Source organism: Salvelinus namaycush, chromosome 25 (assembly GCF_016432855.1).
Source record: "Salvelinus namaycush isolate Seneca chromosome 25, SaNama_1.0, whole genome shotgun sequence".
NCBI classification, from domain to species: Eukaryota; Metazoa; Chordata; class Actinopteri; order Salmoniformes; family Salmonidae; genus Salvelinus; species Salvelinus namaycush.
Window position 1 is genome coordinate 20,006,160 of NC_052331.1, and position 19,197 is coordinate 20,025,356.

At 47.2% G+C, this 19,197-nt stretch overlaps 1 protein-coding gene across 1 annotated transcript; it reads right to left on the reverse strand.

Moving 5' to 3' along the window:
• Positions 1 to 4,053: 4,053 nt before the first annotated feature.
• On the reverse strand, positions 4,054 to 18,982 carry LOC120019832 (ankyrin repeat domain-containing protein 33B-like). Its single transcript, XM_038963246.1, has 4 exons — positions 18,518 to 18,982; positions 9,056 to 9,185; positions 8,703 to 8,843; positions 4,054 to 4,868 (listed from the first exon to the last, which is right to left on the reverse strand). The coding sequence occupies exons 1-4, from the start codon at positions 18,980 to 18,982 to the stop codon at positions 4,054 to 4,056; spliced, it is 1,551 nt and encodes a 516-aa protein (XP_038819174.1).
• Between the last annotated feature and the right edge of the window lie 215 nt (positions 18,983 to 19,197).

The following is a 19,197-nucleotide window of genomic DNA, read 5'->3' on the forward strand; positions in this document are numbered from 1 at the left end:
ATACCAAGCCCAACACAGGCTAGCCCACATCAAGCCCACACCAGCCCAACACAGGCTAGCATACATCAGCCCAACACATACTAGCCCACACCAGCCCAACACGGGCTAGCCCACACCAAGCCCAACACAGGCTAGCGCGCATCAAGCGCACACCAGCCCAACACAGGTTAGCCCATACCAAGCCCAACACAGGCTAGCCCACATCAAGCCCACACCAGCCCAACACAGGCTAGCATACATCAGCCCAACACATACTAGCCCACACCAGCCAAAAACGGGCTAGCCCACTCCAAGCCCAACACAGGCTAGCCCACATCAAGCCCACACCAAGTCCAACAGGGGCTAGCCCACACCAGCCCAACAGGGGCCAGCTCACACCAAGCCCAACAGGGGCCAGCCCAAACCAAGCCCAACAGGGGCCAGCCCACACCAGCCCAACAGGGGCCAGCCCACACCAGCCCAACAAGGGCCAGCCCCCACCAAGCCCAACAAGGGCCAGCCCACACCAAGCCCAACAAGGGCCAGCCCACACCAAGCCCAACAGGGGCCAGCCCACACCAAGCCCAACAGGGGCCAGCCCACACCAAGCCCAACAGGGGCCAGCCCACACCAAGCCCAACATGGGCCAGCCCAAACCAAGCCCAACAGGGGCCAGACCACACCAAGCCCAATAGGGGCTAGCCCACACCAAGCCCAATAGGGGCTAGCCCACACCAGCCCAACAGGGGCCAGCTCACACCAAGCCCAACAGGGGCCAGCCCACACCAAGCCCAATAGGGGCTAGCCCACACCAGCCCAACAGGGGCCAGCTCACACCAAGCCCAACAGGGGCCAGCCCAAACCAAGGCCAGCTAGAAGGCAGGGGCCCAACAGGGGCCATCTCACACAAGCCCAACAGGGGCTAGCCGAAAACCAAGCCCAACAGGAGCCAGCCCAAACCAAGCCCAACAGGGGCTAGCCCAAACCAAACCCAACAGGGGCTAGCCCACACCAGCCCAATAGGGGCCAGCTCACACAATCCCAACAGGGGCTAGCCCAAACCAAGCCCAACAAGGGCTAGCCCACACCAGCCCAACAGGGGCCAGCTCACACCAAGCCCAACAGGGGCCAGCCCACACCAAGCCCAACAGGGGCCAGCCCACACCAAGCCCAACAGGGGCTAGCCCACACCAAGCCCAACAGGGGCTTGCCCACACCAGCCCAACAGGGGCCAGCCCACACTAGCCCAATAGGGGCTAGCCCACACCAAGCCCAACAGGAGCCAGCCCAAACCAAGCTCAACAGGGGCTAGCCCAAACCAAGCCCAACAGGGGCTAGCCCACACCAGCCCAACAGGGGCCAGCTGACACAAGCCCAACAAGGGCTAGCCGAAACCAAGCCCAACAGGGGCCAGCCCAAACCAAGGCCAGCTAGAGGAAGGGGCTCATTAGAATTTTTGGGGGCATGGTTTGCACACAGTTATTTTTGTGCAATTGTTACTGAAAGTGTTCTAACAGCTTATGGGTTCAGTTTTTTTAATATATATTTTTTTAAATCCTTTAAAAAGTAAATTTGACAAATGAGAAACTGAAGTTTCTCTTATAAAATATATATTTATTTGATAGTAATAACTTGGTTGCCATTCTGATACAATGTATCTTGTTCCTTAAAGGCTTGAAAATTATGCAATTTATGCATTGAATTAAAAGTTTCATAAATACATTATAAATAAATAAATTCCTATTAAATAGCAAAGGCGCATCAGCCCAATGTGGGCAGCCTACATGGGGCCAATATTTTCGCCCACATCTTGCCAATGTGGACATGTTTGCTGGGATATCTATGTGGTGAAATGCCAATACCCTGCAGTAGACTCTGTTTTGCTCCTTCAGTGTTACAGTAGAAATTGCTATCATCTACCCTCTCCTTATATCTTATATGTCATGTGAGGCTCAGTTGGTAGAGCATGGTGCTTGCAACTCCAGGGTTGTGGGTTCAATTCCCACATGGGACCAGTATGAAAATGTATGCATTCACGTCTGTAAGTCGCTCTGGATAAGAGTGTCTGTGAAATGTAAATATATATTCATTATCACATAAGATCGTCATATATAAAGTAAGCAGCCTTGTCCGAGACAGAATAGGGCAGGAGCCTGTTTCTGTAAATCTATAGTGTGCTGTTCAGTGATTTGTGAGACTCAGAACAGAGATATACAGGTAACTGCCAAAATAAAGGAAACACTTTGGTAAATGAGGGATATAAAGAACCCTAAATATACAAAAGTATGTGAACATCCCTTCAAATTAATGGATTCAGCTATTTCAACCACACCCATTGCTGACAGGTGTATACAATTGAGCACACAGCCATGCAATCTCCATAGACAAACATTGGCAGGAGAATGGCCTTACTGAAGAGCTCAGTGACTTTCAATGTGGCATCGTCATATGACGCCACCTTTCCAACAAGTCAGTTTGTCAAATTTCTGCCCTGCTAGAGCTGTCCATGTCAACTGTAAGTGCTGCTATTGTGAAGTGCGTAGTGCGTAGAAATCGTCTGTCCTCGGTTCGAACACTCACTACCGAGTTCCAAACTGCCTCTGGAAGCAACGTCAGCACAATAACTGTTCGTCGGGAGCTTCATGAAATGGGTTTCCATGGCCAAGCAGCTGCACACAAGCTGGAGTGGGGTAAAGCTCGCCGCCATTGGACTCTGGAGCAGTGGAAATGCGTTCTCTGAAGTGATGAATCACGCTTCACCATCTGGCAGTCCGACGAACAAATCTGGGTTCGACTGCCTGCACAAAGCCCTGACCATATCCCCATCGAACACCTTTGGGATGAATTGGAACGCCGACTGCAAGTCAGGCCCAATCGCCCAACATCAGTGCCCAACATCAGTGCCCATCAGAACTAATGCTCTTGTGGCTGAATGGAAGCAAGTCCCGACAGCAATATTCCAACATCTAGTGGAAAGTACTTCCCAGAAGAGTGGAGGCTGTAATAGCAGCAAAGTGAGGACCAACTCCATATTAATGCCCATGATTGTGGAATGAGATATTAAACGAGCAGGTGTCCACATACTTTGATCATGTAGTATATATCGAAAGCAGATGCTTTCACACAGGTGTGGTTGGTGAGTTAATTAAGCTATTAACATCCTGTCACGTATAAAAATGCCGGCCGTTATTTTGGCTACCATGGCTATGCACCGATAGGATGACAATGCCCCCATCCACAGGGCGCGAGTGGTCACTGAATGGTTTGATGACCATGAAAACAATGTAAACCATATGCCATGGCCGACTCAGTCACCAGACCTCAACCCAATCGAACTCTTATGGGAGATTCTGGAGCTTGAGACAGCGTTTTCCACCACCATCAACAAAACACCAAATTATGGAATTTCTCATGGAAGAATGGTGTCACATCCCTCCAATATAGTTCCAGACACTTGTAGAATCTATGCCAAGGTGAATTCAAGCTGTTCTGGCTCGTGGTGGCCCAACACCCTATTAAGACACTTTATTTTGGCAGTTACCTATACATACATCCAACTGATTTGTGTATTGTCTGCTTTGAGAATATTCACCAGACAAACATACATTTTTTGGTGGAGATGAAAAGGTCTCTGACCAAAACATTGACACAATAAACAACGTGCAAAGGTATTGTATGTGTTTGAGTTATCCTTTTACAATGGAGATATCAAACAGTCAAAATCTGAAGAAATGCAGATTAAATGGAGAAATGCATAATCCGAAGAAAACGGAAGAATGCATACAAAAATACATCTGCATCAACGTTCAAGTATGAATTCCTCACAATGAGTACACAGTTCAAGCCAAGTGTTCCTTTCCCATCACTGTCAAAAGCCAGAAACAGAGTAACCAATCTAGGACAGGAAAATATAGTGCTCCATGGCTACAGCTGAATCAAGTGGCACAGTCTTTAAAATCTGAAATGCTGGTGATAACTTCAACTCCTCAGTTCAGAACCAATTACAGTTAAAGGTTAGCTCGCACCCCAAGGCTCTTGAAAAGCAATTTGACCTCTCCTCGTAGCTCAAGTCTTTCAGTGCATCCTCACTGTGGGTAAACGTCTCTTCTTCCCCTCCTCCTCTTGCCTCCTCCTCTCCTCCTTGGCCTCTTTGTACCTCCACTTGGGTAGCTGGAGGAGCTCGGGGTCCTTGCTCTTTTTTCTCTTCTCAGGGTTTGGCCAGGAGGGGACCTTGCACAGCCTCACCTTGGGGACCACAATGCCTGGCCTGACACTGCTCCTCCTCATCATGTTCAGGGGCAGCAAGCTGGTGCGCCTCAGGACCGAAGTACCAGCCACCGCAACCTCTTGCAACATTTGGGTCTGCAGGCTGGCCCTCCGGTCTCTCTTCTTAGGAACCAACTGCACCCGGGAGTTATTGAACAGCTTCTTATTGTTGTTGAAGTGCTCGGGGCCCAGGCACTTCAGTTCGTCCACTCGCTGCTTCCTGAGGATCTCTGGCACGGCATAGCGCCGCTTCCCGATGCAGGGGGGGCTTCTCGGGGCCACGGTGTGGCATGCGGTGGCGATCAATGGGCTGGACAGGGCGGTAGTGATGCGTACCATGTGGTCCATCACACCGTCGTCCACGGGGTCCGTCTTCATGCGGAGAGAGAACCTGCAGCAGACCTTGTCTGCCACCTTCTGCCAGCAGCTCTTGGACTCCTGGCGTTGGGCCACTAGCTCCTGCAGCATGGGCCATTCCAGCTTGTAGGAGTCACAGAACTGCTGGGCGCATGGCTGGGCCATCAGACGCATCATCAGATAGGCCGTCTCATAGCGACATGTGAACAAAGCCCACTCCCTGGAGGTCATCTTGCGGCTGTAGTCCCTCGCCTCCACGTCCGCTCCTAGTAGAGGGAATACACAAATAAGAAGAAGCATTGAATCCATTGTTATTCAATTGTCATTTCAAAATGTTTACATTTATGGGAGCTGTTACAGATGTTGATCTTAACTTGACCCATTTCATCACAGGAGGAATAGAATCCTGCAGCAGGAGCATTTGATTATCTGAAAAAATATTTGCAATCACCGCCAGGGGGAAGCTGGAAGCAGTGTTTGCATACAATGCAGTACTGTACCTACATTGTACCTTAGACTGCATGGCCACTTAGCACCAGTTCATCAACTACATTTTGACAGTTGATTTGTAACCTTAGGTTCGCTAGAAACGTTAAGATGTCCTCTACAAGGAGTCGACAGGATCCCACAAGGATACTGGTCCATGTTAACTCCAATGCTTCCCACAGTTGTGTCAAGTTGGCTGGGTGGGTGGTGGATTGGGTGGTGGGTGATGTCCTTTGGGTGGTGGATCATTCTTGATACACACGGGAAACTGTTGAGCGTGAAAAACCCAGCAGTGTTGCAGTTCTTGACACACTTAAACCGGTGTTCCTGGCACCTACTACCATACCCAGTTCAAAGGCACTTAAATATTTTGTCTTGCCCATTCACCCTCTGAATGGCACACATACACAATCCATGTCTCAATTGTCTCAAGGCTAAAAATCCTTCTTCAACCTGCCTCCTCCCATTCATCCACACATTGAAGTGGATTTAACAGGTGACATCAATAACGGATCATAGCGTTCACCTGAATTCACCTGGTCAATCTATGTCATGGAAAGAGCATATACATAGAGTGCATTTAGAAAGTATTTAGACCCCTTGACGTTTTCCACATTTTGATATGTTACAGACTTATTCTAAAATGTATGAAATATTTTTTCCCCTCATCAATCTACACACTATACCCCATAATGACAAAGCAAAAACATATATATATATTTTTTGCAAATGTATATATAAAATTTTAAAAATTAAAATATATATATATATATATATATCACATTTACATAAGTATTCAGACCCTTTACTCAGTATTTTGTTGAAGTACCTTTGGCAGCGATTACAGCTCGAGTCTTCTTGGGTTTGACGCTACAAGCTTGGCACACCTGTATTTGGGGAGTTTATCCCATTCTCTGCAGATCCTCTCAATCTCTGTCAGGTTGGATGGGGAGCGTTGCTGCACAGCTATTTTCAGGTCTCCCCAGAGATGTTCGATCGGGTTCAAGTCCGGGCTCTGGCTGGGCCACTCAAGGACATTCAGAGACTTATCCCGAAGCCGCTCCTGCGTTGTCTTGGCTGTGTGCTAGGGTCGCTAGGGTCGTTGTGCTGTTGGAAGGTGAACCTTCGCCCCAGTCTGCTTTCCTGAGCTCTCTGAAGCAGGATCTCTCTGTACTTTGCTCTGTTCATTTTTGCCTTGATCCTGACTAGTCTCCCAATCCCTGCCGCTGAAAAACATCCCCACAGCATGATTCTTCCACCACCATGCTTCACCGTAGGGATGGTGTCAGGTTTCCTCTAGTCGTGACGCTTGGCACTCAGGCCAAAGATTTCAATCTTGGTTTCATCAGACCAGAGAATCTTGTTTCTCATGGTCTGAGAGTTTTTCGGTGCCTTTTGGCAAACTCCAAGCGGGCTGTCATGTGTCTTTCACTAAGTAGTGTCTTCCGTCTGGCCACTTTACCATAAAGGCCTGATTGATGGTGTGCTGCACCCGTAGCACGCGCTCCATCAGGTATATTTCACTGGTCATCCCCAAATCCAACACCTCCTTTGGCCGCCTTTCCTTCCAGTTCTCTGCTGCCAATGACTGGAACGAATTGCAAAAATCACTGAAGTTGGAGACTTATATCTCCCTAACTAACTTTAAGCGTCAGCTGTCAGAGCAGCTTACTGATCGCTGCAGCTGTACACAGCCCATCTGTAAATAGCCCATCCAACTACCTACCTCATCCCCATATTTGTTTTTGTTTTTCTGCTCTTTTACACACCAGTATTTCTACTTGCACATCCTCATCTGCACATATATCACTCCAGTGTAAATTGCTAAATTGTAATTACTTCGCCACTATTGGCCTATTTATTGCCTTACCTCCTTACTTCATTTGCACACACTGTATACAGATTTTTCTATTGTGTTATTGACTGTATGTTTGTTTATTCCATGTGTAACTCTGTGTTGTTGTTTTTGTCGCACTGCTTTGTTTTATCTTGGCCAGGTCGCAGTTGTAAATGAGAACTTGTTCTCATCTGGCCTACCTGGTTAAATAAAGGTGAAATAAATAAAATAAATGAAATAAAATGGGACTGCCGAGTGCTGAAGCGTGTAGCACGTAAAAATCATCTGTCCTCAGTTGCAACACTCACTACTGAGTTCCAAACTGCCTCTAGACGCAACGTCAGCACAAGAACTGTTCGTGTGGAGCTTCATGAAATGGGTTTCCATGTCCAAGCAGCCGCACACAAGCCTAAGATCACAATGCGCAATGCCAAGCGTCGGTTGGAGTGGTGTAAAGCGTGCCACCATTGGAGTGGAAACGCGTTCTTTGGAGTGATGAATCACGCTTCACCATCTGGCAGTCCGACGGACAAATCTGGGTTTGGTGGATGCCAGAAGAACTCTACCTGCCCGAATACATAGTGCCAACTGTAAAGTTTGGTGGAAGAGAAATAATGGTGTGGGTCTGTTTTTCATGGTTCCAGTGAAGGGAAATCTTAACGCTACAGCATACAATGACATTCCAGACGATTATGTGCTTCCAACTTTGTGGCAATAGATTGGGTAAGGCCCTTTCCTGTTTCAGCATGACAATGCCCCCATACAGAAAGCGAGGTCCATACTAAAATGGTTTGTCGAGCTTGACTGACCTGCACAGAGCCCTGACCTCAATCCCAACACCTTTGGGATGAATTGGAACGCCGACTGCGAGCCAGGCCTAATCGCCCAACAGTGCCTGACCTCACTAATGCTCTTATGGCTGAATGGAAGCAAGTCCCTGCAGGAATCTTTCAACATCTAGCAGAAAGGCTTCCCAGAAGAGTGGAGGCTGTTATAGCAGCAAAGGGGTGATCAACTCCATATTAATGGCCATGATTTTGGAATGAGATGTTCGACGAGCAGGTGTCCACATACTTCTGGTCATGTAGTGTAGCTTTCTGGGCAGAGAGGAGATCTCGTCCTATTCATCGTCTCCTTTGCCCAGATACTGGTTCAGTTGTTGATGTGTATGGATACATTTCAGATAAATGCACATTTGAATGTTGCAGTAATAGGATCCATATGCCTACAGTAGCAGTAGGACATTTATTCATATTCTGTCTGGTGCGTTTAACATTTTAACGAGTGAAAGAGGGTCATCACTAATTACTACAGCCTCAAAGTCATAATTATGGCTAAACCCCACCTATTTCTACAATTTCTCTTCTTAAAATCTGATTTTAAACCTAACCTTAACCACACTGCTAACTCTAATGTTAAATTACATTTTTGTTTTCATGAATCTTTACGATATAGCCAATTTGGACTTTGTGGCTGTGCTAACTAATGACAACCGCGAGATAAGGAGGATGATTTTGATAGCTGGCACTGGTCCAAATCACTCGACTGCCCCTGAATGTGGTGAAGAAAACTGTGGCTTTTCAGTGATGGTATCTAAATCACGAGGCTCATTTTAATTTCCTGATGCGCAGGACATTTTTCTGCAACAAAAGAATATTAAGATCTGGCATCTGTAACTGTACCGACTTATTCTTCATCACAGTGGGCCTAGCAACAAAATAAAGATAATGTAAACATTGGAAAAAGTATATAGAAAAACTAAATATCTTAGCTTTACCTGACATCATGAGCAAACGAACAACGTCTGCCCTCCCTTGCATGGCTGCCTTCATCAAAGCGGTGAATCCATGGCAGTTCCTACGCTCTAGGTCCAGGTTGGGGAAGTAGTTGATCAAGTAGCTGGATATCATAATGTGGCCTGGTATTAAAAAATAACCAAATGTGTTATTCACCTTATTCACAATTAACCATTTTTAATTCTACTCAATATTTTCAGATCAAAATGTTTGTCTTAATCTGGCTTTTCATTTAGAATTTTCATTATATTTCATGACACATTTCCAAAATATACTGTACTAGGAAGTAGGAACCAACCAACCTCCCAGCATTGAAACATCTGTAGATTCTTACCTGCTTGAGCAGCTGTCATGAGGGCTGTATTCCCCTCGTTGTCTTGCCAGTTGACATCGATATGAGGACACTGAGAAAGCGCTATGACCACATCCACCCAGCCCATGTAACAGGCTACTATCAGCCCATTCTGAAAAACACAACATTCAAAGATCAGTGACACATACCTCTTTTTGGATGTATGTTTACTGCTTTAGTATAATAAGTCAGTGGCCTTCTGGTGACTCTGTTGACACACAGTGCCTGTCACGACTTCCGCCGAAGTCGGCCCTTCTCCTTGTTCGGGTGGTGTTCGGCGATCGACGTCACCGGCTTTCTACTCACCATCGATCCATTTTTCAGTTTCGTTTTGTTTTGTCTGTATTATACACACCTGGTTTCAATTCCCCCATCATGTTCCCTATTTAACCCTCTGGCTTTCATTTCTGTTTTGTCCGTGATTGTTTGTGCGTTAGTGGTTGTGGTTTATACGTGTGTGTTTGTGATTATTTCCATTTGTGGAACTTTTGCCTATATTTTGAGTAAAACACTGTGGTTTCGCTCAACACCTGTGTCCTGCGCTTGACTCCGATAATTCTCCGCACACAACCCTGACAGAATCACGGACCGTCTTCAAATGGAGTCAGCAGGCGCAGCCAGCCCTTCTCTCCCAGTAGAGGAGCAGGTTCAACAGCACGCGACCATGTTGCATAGTTTAGGGACAGCCATGGATCGCGTGCTGCAAACAATGGACAGATGGGAGAGAGGAGGTCTCCCAGTAAATCATACCCCAGCACCTCCACCCGCACCTCTACCTACACCACCGTCCATCCCTCCACCGGTCGGACCCAGTGGGATTCGGCTCTCGCTCCCAGGAGCGTATGACGGAACAGCAGCCGGGTGCCAGGGGTTCCTCCTACAGCTGGAGCTCTACCTGGCATCTGTTCATCCGTCCCCTTCGGGACACGAGAAGGTGGGCGCCCTCATCTCCTGTCTGACTGGTAAAGCCCTGGAGTGGGCCAACGCCATCTGGGGAAGAGAGGGTTCTACCCTGGATAACTATGATGACTTCTCTCGCCGCTTCCGGGCAGTCTTTGATCATCCACCTGAAGGGAGAGCGGCGGGAGAGCGATTGTTCCATCTAAGACAGGGGATGAGGAGCGCTCAAGAATTCGCCCTGGACTTCCGTACTCTGGCCACTGGTGCGGGATGGAATGAGCGGGCCCTGATCGATCATTACAGGTGTAGTCTACGAGAGGACGTTCGTAGGGAGCTAGCCTGCAGGGACACCACTCTCAACCTGGACCAGCTGGTGGATTTATCTATCCGGCTGGATAACCTGTTGGCCTCCCGCGGGCGTCTAGATCGGGGTCCACCCATTCCATTACCCAGCTCCTTGGATCCAACCCCTATGGAGTTGGGAGGGGCTGCTAGGAGGGAGACCGGAGGGGGAACCACTCCATGTACCAACTGTGGACGCAGAGGGCACACTGCTGTCCGGTGCTGGGGTGTTTCTCCTGGAAGTCGAGGTAGCAGGCGGAGCACTGGTGGGTCGTCTCAGGTGAGTAGGCACATAACTCACCCAGAGCCTTCTGTTGCACACATGTGGTTACCTATAGAATTTCCTGAGTTTTCCCCACATCCCCAGCATAAGGCGCTAGTAGATTCAGGCGCAGCTGGAAACTTTATTGACCGCTCTTTGGCTCATAGCTTAGGGATCCCTATTATTCCTGTTGATGTTCCCCTCCCTGTACATGCCTTAGATAGTCGTCCTTTGGGGTCGGGGCTGGTTGGGGAGGTCACAGCGCCCATCGCTATGAGAACGCAGGGGGATCACGAGGAGAGAATTAGTCTCTTCCTGATCGACTCTCCTGCGTTTCCTGTTGTGTTGGGTCTTCCCTGGTTGGCCTCTCATGATCCGATTATTTCGTGGCAACAGAGGGCTCTCAAGGGATGGTCCTGTCAGTGTTCAGGGAGGTGTGTAGGTGTTTCCTTAGGTGCCACTACGGTGGAAAGTCCAAACCAGGTTTCCACCATGCACATTCCTCCCGAATATGCCGATTTGGCATGCCGATTTGATTTATCCGGGGTTTTGGTCAGGTAGCGACTCAATTACTACCCCATCGACCGGGGGATTGTGCGATAGATCTCTTGGTAGACGCTACACTTCCCAGGAGTCACGTGTATCCTCTGTCACAGGAGGAGACGGTGGCTATGGAGACATATGTCACCGAATCTCTGGGACAGGGATACATTCGGCCTTCCATCTCACCTGTCTCCTCGAGTTTCTTTTTTGTGAAGAAGAAGGATGGAGGTTTGCGCCCGTGTATTGATTATTGCGGATTAAATAAGATCACAGTAAAATACAGTTACCCGCTACCACTTATAGCCAGTATGACCGAGTCATTACACGGGGGGCGCTTCTTCACAAAATTGGACCTCAGGAGCGCTTACAACCTGGTGCGTATCAAGGGGGGAGATGAGTGGAAGACAGCATTTAGCACCACTTCTGGGCATTATGAGTACCTCGTCATGCCGTACGGGTTAATGAATGCTCCATCAGTCTTCCAATCCTTTGTGGATGAGATCTTCAGGGACTTGCACGGGCAGGGTGTAGTGGTGTATATAGATGACATTCTAATATATTCCGCTACACGCGCCGAGCATGTGTCCCTAGTGCGCAGGGTGCTTGGTCGACTGTTGGGGCATGACCTGTACGTCAAGGCTGAGAAATGTCTGTTCTTCCAACAGTCCATCTCCTTCCTAGGGTACCGCTTTTCAGCGTCAGGGGTAGAGATGGAGAATGACCGCATTTCAGCCGTGCGTAATTGGCCGACTCCAACCACGGTAAAGGAAGTGCAGCGGTTTTTAGGGTTTGCCAACTACTACCGGAGATTTATCCTGGGTTTTGGTCAGGTAGCGGCTCCCATTACCTCACTGCTGAAGGGAGGACCGGTGCGACTGCAGTGGACAGCTGGGGCGGACAGGGCGTTTGGTCACCTGAAGGCTCTGTTTACCTCAGCTCCCGTGCTGGCTCATCCTGATCCTTCCTTAGCATTCATAGTTGAGGTGGACGCGTCCGAGGCAGGGATAGGGGCTGTGCTGTCTCAGCGCTCGGGTACGCCACTAAAGCTCCGCCCCTGTGCATTCTTTTCGAAGAAGCTCAGCCCGGCGGAGCGAAACTATGATGTGGGGGACCGGGAGTTGCTGGCTGTTGTCATGGCTCTGAAAGCGTGGAGACATTGGCTTGAGGGGGCAAGACACCCTTTTCTCATTTGGACTGACCACCGCAATCTGGAGTACATCCGGGCGGCGAGGAGAATGAACCCTCGCCAGGCAAGGTGGGCCATGTTTTTCACCGTTTTGATTTCACCCTTTCCTACAAACCAGGTTTCCAGAACGTTAAGGCAGACGCACTGTCCCGGCTGTATGATACAGAGGAGAGGTCCTCAGATCCCACTCCCATAATTCCAGCCTCTCGCCTGGTGGCACCGGTGGTATGGGAGGTGGACGCGGACATCGAATGGGCGTCACGTTCAGAGCCCATTCCACCTGACTGTCCAGCTGGGCGTCTGTACGTTCCGTTTGATGTCCGCGATCGTTTGATCTGTTGGGCTCATACGTCACCCTCCTCTGGTCATCCTGGTATCGGTCGGACGGTGCGCTGCCTTGCTGGGAAGTACTGGTGGCCCACTTTAGCTAAGGACGTGCGGGTTTATGTTTCCTCCTGTTCGGTATGTGCACAGTGCAAGGCACCTAGACATCTACCCAGAGGGAAATTACAACCCCTTCCCATTACACAGCGACCGTGGTCACACCTATCGGTCGATTTTGTGACGGATCTTCCCCCGTCGCGGGGTAACACCACGATCCTGGTCGTTGTGGATCGGTTTTCTAAGTCCTGTCGTCTCCTTCCTTTGCCCGGTCTCCCTACGGCTCTACAAACTGCGGAGGCTCTGTTCACCCACGTATTCCGGCACTACGGGGTGCCTGAGGATATAGTTTCTGATCGGGGTCCCCAATTTACGTCTAGAGTCTGGAGGGCTTTTATGGAACGCCTGGGGATCTCGGTCAGCCTTACCTCAGATTTCCACCCCGAGAGCAACGGGCAGGTGGAAAGAGTCAACCAGGATGTGGGTAGGTTTCTGAGGTCCTATTGCCAGGACCGGCCGGGGGAGTGGGCAGCTTACATCCCCTGGGCGGAGATGGCCCAAAACTCCCTCCGCCACTCCTCTACCAACCTATCACCGTTTCAGTGTGTGCTAGGTTACCAGCCGGTCCTGGCACCATGGCATCAGAGCCAGATTGAGGCTCCTGCGGTGGATGAATGGTTTCGGCACTCAGAGGAGACTTGGAACGCTGCCCATGTGCGGTTACAACGGGCCATCAGGAGACAAAAGGCGAGTGCCGACCGCCACCGCAGTGAGGCCCCGGTGTATGCACCGGGGGATCGGGTCTGGCTCTCAACCCGAAACCTACCCCTTCACCTGCCCTGCCGGAAGCTGGGTCCGCGGTTTGTGGGGCCATTTAAAGTCCTGAGGAGACTGAACGAGGTTTGTTATAGGTTACAACTCCCCCCTGATTACCGTATTAATCCCTCGTTCCATGTGTCTCTCCTCAGGCCGGTGGTGGCTGGTCCGCTCCAGCAGTCTGAGGTGCGGGAGGTTCCTCCGCCCCCTCTTGACATCGAGGGGGTCCCGGCGTATATCGTAAGGGCCATCATGGATTCTAGACGTCGGGCGAGGGGCCTTCAGTACCTCGTGGAGTGGGAGGGGTACGGTCCGGAGGAGAGATGCTGGGTACCGGTGGAGGACATTCTAGATCCGTCCATGTTACAAGAGTTTCACCGTCTCCACCCGGATCGCCCTGCACCTCGCCCTCCGGGTCGTCCCCGAGGCCGGTGTTGTCGCGCTGCTGGAGCCGCGCGTCAAGGGGAGGGTACTGTCACGACTTCCGCCGAAGTCGGCGGTCGACGTCACCGGCTTTCTAGTCACCATCGATCCATTTTTCAGTTTCGTTTTGTTTTGTCTGTATTATACACACCTGGTTTCAATTCCCCCATCATGTTCCCTATTTAACCCTCTGGCTTTCATTTCTGTTTTGTCCGTGATTGTTTGTGCGTTAGTGGTTGTGGTTTATACGTGTGTGTTTGTGATTATTTCCATTTGTGGAACTTTTGCCTATATTTTGAGTAAAACACTGTGGTTTCGCTCAACACCTGTGTCCTGCGCTTGACTCCGATAATTCTCCGCACACAACCCTGACAGTGCCATACTGTTCAACTCGAACATTTGGCCTTGCACATAAGGTATAGTATGTCACACAACTACCGGCACATCACTTGTCTACTTTAGATCTCAAGAAAGATACACAACTCTAGATGTGGAATATGACAGTGGGTAGTCTCATTTGTAAATGAGAGCTGACTTAAGAAACTATCTATCTTTGGGGTTCTTTGAGGTCTTTGAGAAACAATTTACCTAACAAAATAAACAAATACTTGGAGCGACACTGATAAACCTGTATGATTGGAGGGTAATGTATAGCCAGAGATGCCAACTGACAGACCTACTGATCCCTTAGGAAATTCCAAGTTAAGTCTCAGCTAATAGTCTTTCTGGAGCTTTCTGAACCATCTGCCTGCTGCTGCCTACAGTACTAATCACAGTCCACCAGACCTATGGTGAGATAGGATAATGACCGTATAGTAAACAGTATACAAGAGTGGCTAAAGGGCTCAGTTTCTGGATTTGGGGAAAAACCCAGTCACCAAGGCTACTGTACAACCAATCACAGTTATGGTCTGGATTCAATCAGTATTGTGGAACTATCACTGAAAATCCCGTAAAAATGTAAAGGTAATCTCCAGTTAAGCCGACATATGCAGTGTTTATGTGACTGTAGTCTCCGCGACCGCGGGAACATTGCCTTTAATTGTCAATCGCGCAATAAAGTGGATCTTCAGTGCTATGTATTGAATAGAGCCCTAAGTCATCTGAAAAAAACTCATTAGACATTGTGTACTGTAAACAAAGTGTTATGCCCACTCATAATGAAAACCCCAAACTCAAAAGCTTTGAAATATCAACAGAACTTCCAGTATTCTCACTGCTTGGGGCTTACATGGTCAACTGATGTAAAGGTCTCTGAGGTAGGCCTAGACCGCAGCTTTGGGACCAAAGAGGAATTAAAAGTGAAAATATCTGACAACACCCCATCTATAAACAACCCGAGGGAGAACATAATCTTGGCATGGCTCACTATCTATCTTGGACCCGCTATCTGCAGAATTGGGGAGTAGTGAACTGCATGCAGTTCAACTAGTAATTAAACTATATTTTGCAGTAGCTTTGTGGTAGTTGAACTAAATTCAAACCGTGGTTGTTTTTTCAGTAGTTAATTACTTTTTTTTGCCATGTAGCAGTGTAGCTAACTACTGGAACTACACTACTTTTTGGCCAAAAATAAAATATGGGTTAAGTAGGCAAGAATTTCCTTTCTTTTTTGGCATCAGTCCTTCCTAATTCTCACTTGAAACATAGTTATTGTGTTTAATAGGCTAAATGACACATTCTGTTAACATCTGGCTCCAGAGTGGTTAATTTATAGTCTGTGACATTTCAGATGTAGATATGATCATTTATCACCAAGTAGTTTGGATGTAGTGAACTACTTTTTTCAAAATATTTTAAGTTAAATAAACTATATATCTTTTAAGGTTACCTTTAGTGTAGCTTAACTCTTCCAGTGCGAAGTAATTGGTAGCTTGGTTAACAATATTTACAGAGTAGCTTCTCCAACACTATCTGTCCAAGTGAGTTGGAAAAAGTGCAGTTTTAGATTTGCCAAAAATAATGTCATATCCCTGTGGCTTTAGGCTAGGCTATGCTAGTCAGCTTTTTTGATGGGGGGGATCCCGGATCCGGGTTTGTGACTCGTTAGAGGTTTAATCTGCTCAAACACAGTGCACCTTCAGTTTGTTTGATTTGAAAACACTGCTGTTCTGTGTGTTTGTTTACATCTACAGAGACTACATATTAGGGCTCATGTCATGCCAGTGGAGGATGTAACATGAAACAACTGAGAGCATTTCTTTCTTTTATGGATCCAGACACTAGTGCCATTAAGTGTTGCATGACATCAAACTTCTCCCCTCATTTGTACTGTATTAGTATGTCCCATGAGAAGGGAATAAACAGGTCAGTGGGTGAGTCTAGTGTCTCAGTTTTATCAGCTACTGAGGAAAATCAGGGACCTACTGTATCTACAAGCAACATCTTTAGAATATAATGTACAATACTAGTCGCTGAATGCGTAGGCTACTTATATCCCTGGTATTATTGCTTTACCACTTAAGAGGATACAGCAGTGAGAAACACATTCAAAATTGCATTGTGTCTAACCCTAATGTCTACCTGTTCGGTACCCATGATGGTCATTAATGTTGTGAAGAATAAGCTATTTGAAGCACCATCCTCCTCGTTGGTATTGTCCGGCTGCACCCTGATATCTTGGGTGAACCTTTTGAAAGCTCAGCCATGATTGCGAGCTGATTCAACTCTATCTCAATCTCAGTGGCGGTCGGTGACATTTAAGATAAGGCAGGAAAATAATTTTGGGAATGAACATGAACTAATTTCTATTACAACATATTGAATGACTGTCATTCATATTCCATTCACCCAGATCAATGTAACATCAATAGGTTTAGGCTCCTACATGATACTCACATTTTCCTATACACATTATGAGGTTGCTACAACTTAGCCGAATGAAAGTTTAAAACATAGGTGCACAAGTTGAGAGAAATTTGAGTAACTAAGGTGACAGACATTGACACATTCAATACTGCCTTGCACAATCTTGCCTGTATCTAGCTGATCTAGGGTGTAATCATTAGTCCAACAGTTGCAAACGAGAGTTTCTATTTGACAAATTCAGGTATATTTACCCTCGTTTCGTTCTGTTGCTTCCGTTTAAGCAACATTTTCTAACAGAATCGGCAGAATGAATACACCCCTGATCACACGGAAACACAGTTCACTTTCAAAACAGCCACATATAAACAGCATGATCCCTTTGATCGTTGGATAATTCCTTCTCGCATCTACACGCCCTCCTCCTCTCACCATTTCCCTTTGCTTGTGGACTTCAGTGTACAATACATCAGCTGTCTGTGACCAAGCGAAAAAAAACATCCTTCATATCATAACTGCTAACCGCTACACACAGCCTACATCGTTGTCACCATATTAGCTAACATCAAGTCATTGTAGCTACTAGACCTACCACGTTAGTAAACCCTCTACAATCATGCAGTACAGTGTACAGTTAGCAAGCAGTTTACCAGTTACACCGGCAAGCCCCGGTGGCAATAAATGAATAAAACCAAAAGCTTACCTTGACATTGAAGAGTTCCAGTGTTGGATAGCCATAGCCAGCTAGGTAACGGAGCATCCCTCTCGGTTTGAGCCGGGTGTATGAGAAGGCTAAAGTATCTAGCTGCATTTACTAGCTAAGTAAATACATTTTTTAACGAAATGTATTTATTCAAAACTATTAAACTATTCTATGTCTCTCTTTTTGAGTCAACCACTCACCACATTTTATGCACAGCAGTGCTAGCTTGCTAGCTGTAGTGTATGCTTTCCGTACAAGATTAATTTATTCTCTGATCCTTTGATAGGGTGGACCACATGTCAGTTCATGCTGTAAGAGCTCTGATAGGTTGGAGGATGTCCTCTAGAAGTTGTCATAATTACTGTGTAACTTTATGAAAGGGGGTGAGAACCACGAGCCTCCTAGGTTTTGTATTGAAATCAATGCACCCAGAGGAGGACAGGAGCTAGCTGTCCTCGGGCTACGCCATGGTGCTACCCTACAGAGTGCTGCTGAGGCCACTGTAGACCTTCAATTGTGTTTTAACCAATTATTTGGTGACGTGAATATATTTAGTATAGTTTTATTTAAAAATGATAACTTTTTAAATGTTTCACTATTTTTATTTTTATGAAATTTACTGAGGAGGATGGTCCTCCCCTTCTTCCTCTGAGGAGCCTACACTGCTCAATCTGCAATCCACACCCTGTTCCGGGGCAACCAACTGCTCTGAGTATTCCTCTGAGATTGTCACTGTCTACAAAAATGACACAGTTTGGGCCCTATATGACACTCAGCCCTATACAGAAAGCCTAGAAAATGAATTCCTAGTTAAAATCTTTGCTGTTCTATCAAATCACTATAAAGCCAATTCCTGATCGGTGGAGATCTCATGGAAACCTTCTTTACAAATATCTACGTTCCAATGTCCATGCTAGCATGCCATGTAGAAAGCATTATGCATTGCTTCATTGCAAGTAGGATTCTAGTGTGGACATTGGAACCCAAACCATGTTATATGTTTGTGCAGTCGGGCCTTTACTTGATAATACTGATATAAGTTTCAGAAAACAGTTAATTTCTTTAATGACACCACGAACATACTCTGTTGTTCTTGTCTGTTTCAATCACTTCCTCCTTTGTCACCCCTTGCCTTATCATAATCTTCACTATGATGGAATTGTTATTGGAGCAGGCCTTGAAGAAGGACAGAGGTTCGGGTGTGTTTGGGCTGGGAGTCCTGTATTTGAGAGAGTCATCGGGTGGATAGAAGGAGTTATCAGAGTCAATACTCTTGGTATCCTTTGGCAGATCTGGCAATGTGTCAAAGTCAAACTCTTCAAATTCCTGATAGACATCATCGTCGTCATCGTCGTAATAGTTGCTTTCCTCATTGTCTCCCTCATTAGGATCCTCATTTTCATCGCCTGCGACCGTCTCCGACAATATTGACGACTCCTCATCTTTGGGACCCCTGACAATCCTGGCCTGACCTCCAGAGATCCCATTCTGCTGAACATTTAACAAGGTCCCTCCACCTCCACCTGGGTCCTCTATGATCAGCACCATTTAACCTCCTATTAGAATACACCACAATATCAATATTAATTGCCCCTCATTCAAAATGTAAATACTTAGCTAGGTCTTGAAGAAGAAGCAGCTGTCAGTACAATCCCCAACTAGAACATAATCAAACATGTGTTCTTGTTTCAAAGCCACTTGAGGAGGATGTCTCAGAATGTCCCTTTTAATCCATCCATAAATCTTGTTCCCTGAACCATTAG

Coding starts and splice junctions, on each gene's coding strand:
- LOC120019832 (XM_038963246.1), bottom strand. CDS start 18,982: ATGGTGCTGATCATAGAGGACCCAGGTGGAGGTGGAGGGACCTTGTTA. Junction 8,844..9,055: donor CATGACAGCTGCTCAAGCAG/GTAAGAATCTAC, acceptor TTTTAATACCAG/GCCACATTATGATATCCAGC. Junction 4,869..8,702: donor TCGTTTGCTCATGATGTCAG/GTAAAGCTAAGA, acceptor TCCCTCTACTAG/GAGCGGACGTGGAGGCGAGG.